Genomic DNA, 13,983 nt, shown 5'->3' on the forward strand with positions numbered 1-13,983 from the left:
AAGCTTATTTCCATTTTTCCAATTGTTGGCTTTCTGACAATCTCTACAATTTTTGCACCTTGGGAAGTACAAAGGTACTATTAAATTTTTAACTTCTGTCCCTTCTTTCTTAATGTAATTTATGATAATTCATTTACAATGAAAATGAAAGTAACCATAGTTGCTGATTCTTCTTCCTGAAAACATTCTAGCATTTTAATAGAAGGACATCACTTTCTTTAACTTTTTGGTTATTTTACTACTAGTCATTTAGTTTAGATGATATTTCTGAATTTGTAAGGATAAAAGAACACAAATAATAAATGTTTTATAAGTGTACGTAGACAACACAAATTTCAGTAGAACTTATTTAAAATAAAAACATTAAAGATCATTTAAGAAGTATCCAGAAACAAATACTGAATTATTATATTAAAATTGTTAAATTTTATTATGTAGGTAGATGGACGTTCGCTTCAGGGATATACTAATCACCAAGCAGTTGAAGTATTACGTAATACCGGAAAAATTGTAAAATTGCGTCTTGCTCGTTATTTACGAGGTGTAAAATACCAGCAATTGCAACAAGCTATTGGTAAATTTTGACTTTTTTATATTTTGATTAATTTAATTATGTTATTGATACATTAAAATTGTTAACTATTTTCTAAAATCATACACTTTAACACTTTCACTTCTTCCAAAAACTGGTATTATAAATATCTGCTTGCCTTAACCTAATAACCAGAGTGTTAATGTTCTATACTTGCAAACATTTTTGATGCCTCTTGTTTGATACATAGCAGTTTGATACACATCATACTGTTCAATGTTTAAAGGTTCTGAAATGCATGTGCATATAGCGTCCTGAGTAGAACGTCATTCAAATAGTGTTCAAATTTTAACAGCCAGCTTGCAAGAAATTGTACGTAGATGCCTGAGGAAGAGCCCAGAAGGGGCGTCAAAAATGTTTGCAAGTATAGAACATTAACACTCTGATTATTAGATTAAAGCAAGTAGATATTTATTCATTCTAGTGTGGTGGATAGTCAAGTAACTGGTAGTATGTAACAAAAAAAATACCAAATATACCCAAACCATTTAATAATACAAATGTTTTCATCCATTACCCATGAAACGTCATCAGGTATATATTAACAAATACTGAACATAACAACTTTAAGCAATCAAACACATTTAGGTTTGAAGTGGTTCAATCACACACATGTGCATTGGTACAATGTTATCAATCTTACACATAAACATTTAAAATTTATAATTTAACAGATTGTGTTAGATTAGTAATACTATACCAATGCAGGATGGTCAGATTTTGACCAAAACACTTTTAATTAATAAAGTTTGTTAACATTGATTTATTTCTCTATTTAATTAGTCAGTGATATCCTTATGTACATATTACTTTTGGAACACAAGAACTTAATTTTTAGTAGCATATGTTTCATTTGAAATTTGTTATATACCAAGAAATAAGTTGTTCCTTTAAAATAATTTATTGATTTTCAATTTTTTTTTAAAATAGCTAGTGGAAAGTTACACCTTCCTATATCAGCAACAACTCAAGTGCAAGTACATGAACCCAAGCAGCCATCTTTGATTATAGATACTTTAAATCAAACAACAGATTTAGAACATTTAACTGATATTACTAATCAAAATTACAGTAAGTGTTTATATAATTTCAGGTATCTTTTACTTATTTATAAATATTTGTTATAGCAATTAATATTTTGTAGATAAATACCAAGTACTATAGCATAAATTTACTATAAACAGTCAGTTTCTAATTTACAACCACCTAACTTATGTCCATCTGTACTTTATAATGGTCAAAACTAGTATATTAAAAAAAATTGAGTCTCAAACAGTTATAATTTCTTATCCTGCTATATTTTTGATCCCATACTCTCTATTGAGAACACAAAAATAGCATGCTATCAAATACAGAGGTTGCTCTTTTATTTCTCTGTAATGAATGTTTTTTGATCCATCCAGCTCATCTTCAGATACAACAAATTCTATCATTAGACGACTTAAGTCTATCAGAACTTTTGAATTTTCAAGAATCATTCAAAAAGAAATAGAATACAATTCATATCAGCCTGAATGAAACATCATTTGTATGTGTTTACTTTTTGATACAATGAAAGAATTAATCTCTGCCACCATTAATTGTGTTCTTGTAGTTGTGAAGAATGTAAGAAGACGACAAATTTTTCTTTATATTTATGCTTCAATTTGTACTATTTTAAATGTATTTTATCTTGAATTTTTAAATTTTTACAAAAAGAATTATCACTAATCTGCAAAGGTAAGTTTTATTGACAGGAAAAAATTAGACAAGTTTGCTCTATTTATTTAGTAAAATTTATTTGCTCTATTTGATGATTCTGGAAAAAATTATGTCATTTGTAAAAACATTTAACAACTAAAAAATATTTGCAAATCTAGCAAAGAAATTAGTCTATTTTAAAGTGATACAATGAAATTTTAAAATAAAGAATCATAAAATAGCTAATCTGATTTATAACCTCTTGACTTATGACAACCAAAACTGGTGTATTGAAAAATTATTTTAGAGTCCAAACAATCAGTTTAATTTGCTAATAGAATGATATAACAATGCAATGTTAAATGTAATACCCAGAAGATCCATATAAGGTGTATACATAGAATGCACATAGAATGGAAGACAAAGCAAAAGAATATATGATCAAACTACTTAAAGAGCAAAAAAAAGATTTTACTACATAGAATCTACAATAAGAAACCTTTCTAAAAGAATGAATGAACATTAAAGTTGATTAGTAACGCTGACACTTTGACTATTACACTTTTAACTCGGTTCTATGATTAACGTATTAAAATTTTGTGGAATCATTCCTGTATTATTAAATAACATAACTTTTCTCCACAACTCAGAATACAAGAACAATTATGAATTTATTATTTTAAAAAATTGTGAAGCTATAAGTAAGCGTGATGCCCACATTTTTTCCTGAACATGGTGGTTATTGGACTCATTAAACATATCTATATACAGCAGAATAATTAGCAGCTCTCCTGTTTCACAATTTTGTTTACTTTATTTTTATTTGTTAAATTTAACCTGTATTTTCTTTTAATTTTTAAGATATATAAAAAATTCTACAAATTAAAATATTTGAACATTCTTTTTCAAAAGAGCTGATGATGGTCAAAATAAAGTCCAAAAATGTTTCTCTGAATTTTCTTCTTGGTTTCCTTAATTAGTTGTTTTTTTATGTAATACTGTAATGAGCAATAAATACACACTTTATAGCAATAATTTGTAAGTTCATTCATGTTTAACTACAACTTTGGTTTGTGCCATTAGCATCTAAAAACCAAAAACCAAACTAACTTTCTGAGAGATGTCCAGTCTGGGTTTATCATTCTAATCTTAAATTCGTAATAAAATGAATTAATAATAAATTAAGTAAATGAAAATTAACAGTAAAAATAAAATAGATTTCACACAAATGATTTTGATTTATTTGAATAAGGTTATCTTATTAGTGTTTCCATGAATCTTAGTATTAATAAAATATCATAATTATATTGTATCTTTATAAAAAGTTTCAAATTGCTAGAACAGACTTTCTTCATATCAACAATCAAGCTGAGTGTTGCAAAATCTAAAGATGAGTTTTACTGTGATTAAGAAGTCGTGATCAGATGCTATTAATTATTATTAATTGACTTGAAACATATTTTAAACAAAGATGAACTTGAAAATATTTGTGACTGATCAACAAACACATAAATAATACTATATTTTCTTCATAAGTAGTTCACAAAAGACAAAGATCCATGAAACAGCTTTGTCTTTTGTGTTCTTCTGACACGTAAACGAAAACAAGCCATCCCATTCTATTATATCAGTTGAAGATTTCTTAACATAAATGGTAAAATGATGATTGTTTTTTTTTTCTTTTGATGTTATGGAAAAATTGTTGCAAATTACAGTGATTTATAACCTGTGCCAAAGTCAGAAAGATTTTTTTAACATAAATCATAGATTAGTAGCTTAAATTACAGTAATTAAAATATTAAATGTTGATTTGAAGTGCAATAATCTATACAGGGTTGCTGTATTGTATTACAGTGTATGTGCACAAGTGCACAGTGTATTTCAGTTCTTACAGTCAATATGTGTATTGCTTTTCTGGAAATCTTTTATCCAGATATTGATAATACATCTGTAATCTAGAACTATATTTTTAATCGAACAATTTAAAACTTCAGTAACTGGAATTAGACATTTGATATTGGAGACTAAATAGAAAGAAGTATTTTTGAAGTTTACTGAATGTCCATTCACAATCACTGGAATACAGAATACTAGCAGAATTGAACTTTCTTTATAGGCTCTTCTCTGCCTATACTTATGCAAATTGTCTATAGTCTATTAAAAAAAGGCTGATTCTGCTAGTGTTATCTCTGAAATATTTCATAGGATTAATTAAGGCTGGATTTTAGATACAACACTTCACTTCTTGTACATCCATATCCTCAAACCATGTCTGTGCACATTATCTTTTTAAAGTGATGCATTATTATTATTACAGTCGACTCCGCATAAGTCGACACTTGAAAGTAGTGAATTTTTTGTGGTCCCGCCCGACTTACATAGACATTAATGTTATTAACCTTAAAAAACTCTGTTTACTCGACATCGTTTAACTCGTCACCACTGGATAAATCAACATACTTTTTCTGTTTCACACTTTTTAGAATTCTGATAAGTCGACTCCCCTCTGAAAAATGAGTTCACACTACACAGCTTATTGTACAGTATGAACTCATTTTTTCAGGAGGGGAGTTGACTTATCAGACGTCAAAAAAGTGTGAAACATAAAAAGTATGTTGATTTATCCAGTGGTGACGAGTTAAACGATGTCGAGTAAACCAAGTTTTTTAACATTAATAACATTATTGCTTATGTAAGTCGGTCGGGATCACAGAAAGCTGACTAATTAACCTACGGTGACGGGTTATCCGGGTGTCGACTTATGCGGAGTCGACTGTATATCGAAATAAAGTTCTGCCCTAAGTGTTGGCATGATGTTGGAAGTATTAAATCAAACAAAATATCAAGATATTGCTCAATAGTTCGTTTCTAGCTACTTGAATAAGAGAAATAATTTGAATCATAAGAAATAAACTCCATATACCAAACTTTACAATTAGCAGCACATTGTCAGGCATATAACATTATCCTGCTATCTACTACTACATCCATATTCTTCCAGTATCCAGAAGATATTAAAATATAAATTATAATTATGAACAAATAAACAAGTTCAGCATTAAAATAATAATGTATTTCATAATTCAGATTGTATATAATTTGTTGTTTTTACAGGCTTTAAATTCATATGTTTGTTCATTCTTTTATGTTAGATTTTAAACTGACATGAAGAATAAAATTCCATTATATGCTATAACAGTCAGTAAACAAATTATTGAATTACTTAAGTTAAAAATACTACTAATGAACTATTATAATTATGAATTTTATTTTGGATACAAGAAATACCTTTTAAAATATATGTAAGAAATTTTTATCTTAATACTTCATCATATTCTAATAAAAGAGTAATAGTATTGTTTCAAAATACATAACATTTATAAATTTTAAATATATTCTTACGTATTTAGACTGTAAGGAAACTAAAATTATATGTAGACAGTAAAATCATTTAAATTCATTAAAATTTTAATCTTGAATATATAATTTTGAAATATATTTATATTGATGATGATTTTTATTTTTAGCAGGTCCTCTTGATCCAAAAACAGAAAAAGCCATTAAGAATAAATGGGAAAAAATTATGGGGCCGGCCTATGAAATAGTAGTAAGTTCTTATCTTTATTCATGCACTATTTTATATGGGCATAAATTTTGAAAGTTTCATATATATTAAAAATACAGTTATTTAAAAGTCTAAAATATATTTATATAAATTATCTTGACTGAAGTACCAGAAGAAAGAAAATATATATATTTAAATGTTTTTAGCTAATTTTCCAACTTTGGATATAATGAGAAAAGAATACTGAGTGTCATTGCTTTAGATGCATATACATATGTTTAGATGCTATCTTTCTGTATTTTAATAGAATTGAGAGGCTGAGTACAACAGTGGTATAAATTCATTATTATTATTATTATATTGTATAGTAAAGTAAGTTAGTTTTTTTAAATTTTGCTGTTGTATTTGTTGTGTTTCCACTAGGGTTTCTCAAATGGGATCCCGGGATCCCGGTTGTTTTTTAACCAGGGAAATCTTGCAAATTTCTTGAAAATTCACTTTTTTCTTATTTTATGTTAAGGTTGAGGAAATTTTGCAAATAGAAAGTATAAATAACTCATAAACTGTCAGAATACATTTGTATTTATTAATTTTAAACCTACTTATTAGTTTTTTTTTAAATTTTTGCTCGTTATGGCATGTCACAAATGGTCAATAATCAATACGTAGCTTATTTGTGGCAGAACTCTCAAAATTCTTTACCAGTAATGTCTGGAATAATTGTGTTTATGCTGTCTTAATTTTTAACCATGCCCAGTAGCTTCAATAACTGTGTAATGCCAACTTTGCAAATTCAGCAAGGATACAAACAAGTACAAAGTCTGCAAGTGTGAAGTTTTTCTTCATAAACCTGATTATTTAAGACAGTGATTCTTAACGGGGGCTGCGGCCCTCTGAGGTCTGTAAGAAGTTTGCCGGGGGGGCCACCAAATTATGCAAAATTTCCTTCAGAATATAATAAAAAGAAAATTGATGTATAACCAAATATCGTATTGAAAAATGAAATAAGAAAGATAAAGTTTTCCTATTTAGTTTTCTTTTATTTATTTTTTATTTCTTCCTACATACAACTTTGTGAGTACAGAAGAAATAAATGCAAATATTCTGCTCACACTTTAGTATTTTCTTCTTTTATTCCAAAGCAATTCTAAGAAACTATCAATGCTTGGAATTTTAAAAATAATTAGGAAAAATAGTAGGCTTAGTAGTAGGCTTTGAAAATTTAAATATTTTTGCAAAAGATATGCAAAATCTTTACCACAAGTTGTGGGTGTTTTAGTTTTAGTTTTAGCATCGACTTTGGATCGATTTATCGATGTGTTTCTTATTTTATTTTTGTTAAAAATTAATGAGTTTTTCGTGTTTAATTGTGAAATTTGAATGTTATTTAAATAGATAATGAAATAATAAAGTTATGATTTACATTTATTATATAAAAAAATAAAGCAATAATAAAAAAATCAATTTATTATAGATAATTTAACAAATATAAGTTATTAAAAAATGGGGGTCACAAAAATTTTATGAAATATTTGGTGGGCCGCGAGTATAAGAAGGTTAAGAACCATTGATTTAAGACAAACAAACTGCCAAATTATTGGGCTATGATGTTTCTATTAAAGCAGTCGAGGTAGACAAATCAAGAATACTAGACAACAAAAGAAGTACTATGATCTTGAAAACGAACTAGAAATTTTTCAGGATACAGGTCAAAAACACATAATATTTGTCTTTTCTTAAATGCATTAAACACGATTCCAATCACATCAATTGAATCGGAAAAGGCATTCTCTGTAGCAAGACTTTTCATTACTAAAATAAGAATTAGATTGAGTGATCAAAGTATTGACCATCTTTCTTTTTAAAATCTTATAAAAATTTACAATATTTTGTATTATAATTTATTTAAAAAAACAAAAATTACCTTTTAAGTTAGAAGTTTGATCTAAGTTCATTTTTTTTAATTTTCAATTCAATTCAAAGGCATTTTTGTTGTTGTTGTATGCAGTTTCCAGCAAACTTTAATAAATTTTTTATATTTGTGAAAATTTCTACGTAATTCAAAGGTAATTTTTAATATATATCTTACACAGCATTATTAATATGGTTTTGGAGGTTGTAGAACGTATTAAATTATTTTAAAAAATGAAAAATAATTATATCGTTTGATTTCATGATATTTTGTATATCTTAAAAATAATTAATTTTGTTCCGGAATCCCGAGAAACAGTTCACTTTTATCCCAGAATTTTGAGACAAGCAAAAGACCGGGAAATGAAACCCTAGTTTCCACCAATACTTAATTGGAATTTTAGTAATCTTTAATTCTGTTTAGAGATAGTACATTTAATATATGAAAGTATAGCACTGTTAAGTCAGTTTCAACACCAGAGTGAGAGAAACCACTTGTGCTCATCCTTTCATTCATTATGCTTAAATATGGTGAATTGCCTAAAAACATAGACACAGGTTTTTTTTTTCTAGTGCTTTAATTAATGTAACTTAGGTATATATGTTTCATATATATATTTTATTATTATGAACATATTGAAATTATATAAAACATTATTATAAAGATAGTTTTGAATAACTTAGATACAATAGAATTTGAGCAGCTTGTTAAAAGACTAAAAAATTTAGTCTTTTAACAAGTTGCTCAAATTCAAAAAGTTAAATTTAATTCTTTGCTACATTTTATTGTATCTAAAGTTTTTGTTAATAAAATTTTATTCTCTTGTTTTTAAATTAACATATACTTTGTTTTACACATCTACTTTTACTGATTTTGTTGAATGGTTTTATCAAACTTTTAGTATTTTTGTTCTATTTTTGAACTAGTTTACAAGCATTTTTTTCTTTTTATGCTAATTTTAACAATCCACCATATTGGTCATCTTGGCCCAAGAAGCCCTTGCACTATTAAAAGGCAAACAAACTAAACCAAACCTAAATTAACATATATAAGTGAAGTATGTGTGTTAATTGAGACATAGTAAATATGATTTTTATGAATCCATATGCTAAAATAAAAAAATACAAAAAATTTAAAAATAAATTAATATCCACTTTACCTGCATTCTGTTATGTAGTTTTAATATTTTAAGTAAACATAAAAGAATGGTTTATACTTTGTCATAAGTAATTTTATAAAATATTATATATATTTAAGAAATTTGATTCCATTTACTGTTTTAAAGTTGTGAACCACTTTATGAACTAACTGATAATGCAGAAATATATGATGATCCAACATGTGAATTGGAATAGTTAGGATTTAATAAAAATATAACTTCTTAAAATGTGTTGTCCATATTTATTACAGCAGATTTACTCAGTGTATTTTAAGATAATTAGTTTTATCTGATAATCCAGATAATTTATTTTTGAATGTTTATAAATTTTTCTTCAATATTTTTTAAAACTTCTTGATATTTCATTTTTATGCATTGATTTATTTATAGGTAGCACAGCTGACAAAGTTTCGTGAAGGTGGAGGTTTAGGAATCAGTTTAGAAGGAACTGTAGATGTGATAGATGGTAAAGAAGTATGTCCACATCATTATATTCGTTCAATATTAGGTGACGGACCAGTAGGAATTAATGGGAAACTTCAGAGTGGAGATGAACTTTTAGAAGTGAGTGGAGTGTTTATGAAACCGTGCCGGTGCTTATTCTGCAACTTGAACACAAACTATATGGTGTATTTTCTCGGACACATGGCAAATTTCATCACTAAGTTTCCTCAGTTGAGGAAAACTTAGTGATGAAATTTGCCATGTGTCCGAGAAAATACACCATATAGTTTGTGTTCAAGTTGCAGAATTTTAGAAGTGAGTTTTTTAACATTTAGTAACTTTTGCTGTTACTTTATCTTAGTAAATAATTTTAGAATTGCAGCATTTAGATTTAGATTTAATATTCAAGAAGGAAAGAAAACAGAGCTATAGATCAGTGATTCTCAAAGTAATGTCTGTGAGGATGAGCACACATGGTCTGTAGACTGGCCTAGCCATTTTTTACAAACTGCAATTCTATGCTGTTTTACTATTTTCATGCATCACATATTTCTTACATTAGGTTATTGGATAGACAAAATATTTTGGCACACAATCTTACCATTATAAAAGATTATATTCATAGAATGAGAAGTAGGTAATGGCATAAGTAATCTGCAGTTTATATGTGATTTTAGTGGTCTACAAATTGATAACTTTGAGAATCACCATTGTAGATTTAATGCTCTAATATAAAAAGAAACATTTTTAATAAAAAAGTATAAAAGAACCAATTTTATTAATTAAAATTGAAAACAGTCTGTTCAAAGAAGTTACCTTTTCTATTCTATGCTCCAGAATACATACCATAATGGCCTCACCTTTACTTTTATATACTTGGTCTTCTCACCTTCTCTTTTAGATACTTGATATCCTTTTAGATACTAAAAAATTCTCTTCAAACATGAACAAATAGCTGATTAAAAAATAAAACACTTTTTAAAATTTAGATCAGAAACCAGACAGACATTTCTTTGCTTTCTATCCATACTGCATTGAAGCCATACTATTGCTTGAACTTCATACACTGAGAGAAATGCTGGTAATATGTAGATTTCTAACTGTCTCTTGATGGTGAATTCTTGTAGGGTATTTTCAATTTATAAGATTCTGGATAGTAATTTTTATATTAATTAATACTGAAGACAAAGTCTATTGATAAAAGTTACGTTTTATTCACTTGATCTTTAGTTTTAATTAATATAAAAATTACTATCTAGAATCTTCTAAATTGAGAACTGATTTTAGTTAATTGATGTATCAATCTCTAAAACATGTAGCAATATGTTTTACATTTTGAAACTTTAGTTGCATAGCAATAGTTTTTAAACTTTTCGAAAAGAATAGGTTTTAAGTTTTAGCATGTTTTACTTTAAATGAATTTTTCCTTTTATGATAGTACTAATAACTTACTTATGCTTACTGTTTGTACTTTTTAATAGTCTATTTTTATATGATATGAGGAATAAATAAAAAATATGAAATATATTTAAATATGTAAAATAAACAGTTGTTTTATGTAATGTCTTAATAAATCTCACTGTTAACTCAGCAAAACTCTTCAAATGTTTTTGGCTACACCAAAGGTTGTCTTCAGGAAACCAAAGAATTCAAAAATGGAATGCTTAGAACATGCACTTCAAAAGCTTGGTATAATGAGTTGCTGTGAAATCATGCATCCAATGGGCATTTGCAATTTGGAAGACGTAATTGCATTCAAACATGAATTCCATATGACGAAATTTTGAAGTGTACATTTCAAGCATTCTTTTTTCAAACTCTTTGGTTTCTTGAAGAAGGTCTTGGAATAGACTGAAAAGATTTGAAGAGCTTTGCTACTGTTCTGCTGAGTTGACGGTGAGGTTTATTGAGACATTATGATCATTATCCAGTTTACAGCCTGAGGAGTTTTTACAGTTGTTTCATGTTTATAAATCCTAAAATCTCCAATTAGAACACAAAATATAAGGAGGCTTTATTGGAGTGAATTCTTTAAATATTCAAAAAACCCAAGCACTCTTGTCTTCCTAGCTCATTTTTAGAGGTATGAAATAGTCCAAAACAATCTACAGCATGTTACAAATAATTTAAGTATAAAAGATAACTATTCTTTTTTTTTTACACATTCTGCAAACAAATGATGATTCATCTTCCTTGGAAACATGGATTTTTAAATGTTTTATACCTCTAAAAATGGACCAAAAAAAATATCTTGGAGTTTGAATATTTGAAGAATTCACCACAGTGAAGTACAGTTTTCTTTTATTTTAATATGACTTGTATCCTTATTTTATAATTGTTCTGAATATGGATAATAATATATTTTAAAGTTCTTAGCTTTAAAAATATGTAGTAATACCTGCCTAAATTGAAATAAATCTAAGAATAGAATAGTTTACTATATAAAATACTATTATAATCTATCCCAGAGATTAAATCCAATTGTATAATAATCTGTATAAAGTTAGAATTTTTGGTATAAAGAGTGACGTTCTAAATCACAATTAATGAAAAGTAGCTGTGACAATGTCTAATACCACTGTTTTTCTCCAATTCTCTAGAAGAATTGGAACCCCCTTTAACAGGGAAATTTTTCCCTTTTGCTAATAAACTTGAATTGAATGAAATCAATGTTTTAATAAGTGTAAGGAAATATTTTTTATAAGTAATTTTAATATCATGTATTGTAAGTAAGTGTTCTTAATGTTACATTTTCAGTTACTTAGTTATCAAATTGACCAGGTTTAAGTTAAAATCATTGAAACTTCAAGTCTTAATTTTCATTAAGTTTGAGTTATTTATATCATGGTAAAACTTATTATCTGAATTAATTGGGACATGCCGTGTAATAGCTGGATATTTGGATGTTTGTTAGAATAGTCAGGTTTTTTTTCTATTTGGACATTTGTTATGTATGTGTATACATAATTACGTGCAAACATGCAGTTATTTATTGCAACATTGTTACAATGCCAGGCTGTACTTGCCCCTGTACATCATACTTTTCCTTTAACAACAGTGTCATGCTAGTCATCTATCTAACTCCTTTCAGATCAAAATTTTTTAAATTGAAATAGCTGACTTCTGATTTGTATTGGATGTTTGTATATAGTTAATTGGGACCTCCTGCTTTAAGGTATTCATATCTGGTTTTGTCTTTTTTCTATCTAACTCTGTTTTCAAGATTAAGACAGTCAGACTGTCCACAGTGAGAATTTATAGGTCTACAATTTTCCAAATTGCAGACCAATAAAATTTTAAATATGGAAATGTATAGTATGACCAGATGATAATAGTTTATTTTTTATATTTAGGAAAAAACATACTTTTAATTCATATACAATACATACACATATGCCTATTTATTTTTAAGGGTTGGAGCAATCTGGATAATCAGCATCTTGATAATTGGAGTTTTATTATTTCAGCATAAAATTATTTGAATACATATTTAAGTTAAACCTACCTATTGATATGATATAAGTGATTTTAATTAATAATAATTAGTCATTGATGATTAATTTTTTTTTTATTTAGGCAAATGGAAAAAAATTATTAGGTCTAAATCATATTGAAGTTGTTTCTGTACTTAAAGAATTGCCAATTCATGTTCGTATGGTATGTGCCAGAAGTCTTCATCCAGGAAATAGACAACCTCCGTCCTCAACAGTAATTAATCCTACAATAGCTTATCCAACATTCCACAGTTCTGATTTTGATGCTACTTCAATGCCTGAACTAAATGGTAGAGATGGATTAACTGACAAGTATGGAGGTAGTTTAACTTCACTTACTCCAATTTCGGATCGACTAGTCAAAGCAAAATCTGATGGATCGCTTGCGGTAGTTGCATCTACGTCTCCCGAATTGCCATATAATAAATTAAAGTCTCGATCTCTAGAACCCTTAACTGGTTTAGCCATGTGGAGTAGTGAGCCCCAGATAATTGAACTAGTCAAGGGCGACAGGGGTCTTGGATTCAGTATATTGGATTACCAGGTTAGTATTTTAAACCATGTTTAATTATTTTACTAATAAAAATAACATTATAATTACTTTACCATGTCATATAATATAAATACAGAATGAACATTGTCATTATAAATAGTCAAATTTGGAATGAAGAAGTGAAAATGTCATATTTAAGAAAAAGGAACCATCTCTCTTAATTCCAGAAAATCAGTTTAATGATAAAAATGCTTTCAATCTAGATTGATAGATCTTTATCATTTGCTACAAGAATAGAATGAGAATTAGAATACAATTACAAAATTTAAGATTTGAATAAAGAGAACCTATACTGTGCTTACACATGAAGCCAAATTTGTTGTAAAATTCATATTGGAGTTACAATAAGATAGAATAAAATAATGAAACTATAAACATTATTTTGTTGTTTAAATTTTATCTGAAATTATGATACATGCTAGTCGTCATGTTAGCTTACACGACAAATTATAATAGTAATAACTTGGAATGTTTATGTTAAAATTCAAATAACTGTGAAAATGGACAAAATTTGTAATGATCAGGATATGTAATAACTTTTATATTTTATGGTAAATGTTACATATTCTGACTAATATAATATG

General features: G+C 27.4%; 1 protein-coding gene across 3 annotated transcripts in view; it reads left to right on the forward strand.

Annotated features, from left to right (window-relative positions):
* Positions 1-401: 401 nt before the first annotated feature.
* LOC136982787 (multiple PDZ domain protein-like) overlaps positions 402-13,983 on the forward strand; it is a 242,190-nt gene continuing 228,608 nt past the window's right edge. For all 3 annotated transcript variants that reach the window (XM_067279293.1, XM_067279294.1, XM_067279295.1), the window contains exons 1-5: positions 402-574; positions 1,523-1,663; positions 5,800-5,879; positions 9,299-9,472; positions 12,929-13,390. In XM_067279293.1, the coding sequence (XP_067135394.1) occupies positions 5,856-5,879; positions 9,299-9,472; positions 12,929-13,390 (660 nt within the window). In that variant the 5' untranslated portion in view covers positions 402-574; positions 1,523-1,663; positions 5,800-5,855. The remainder of the gene's footprint in view (positions 575-1,522; positions 1,664-5,799; positions 5,880-9,298; positions 9,473-12,928; positions 13,391-13,983) is intronic.

This window comes from Centruroides vittatus, unplaced genomic scaffold (assembly GCF_030686945.1).
Source record: "Centruroides vittatus isolate TY-2023 unplaced genomic scaffold, ASM3068694v2 contig_863, whole genome shotgun sequence".
In the NCBI taxonomy this organism is placed as follows: domain Eukaryota; kingdom Metazoa; phylum Arthropoda; class Arachnida; order Scorpiones; family Buthidae; genus Centruroides; species Centruroides vittatus.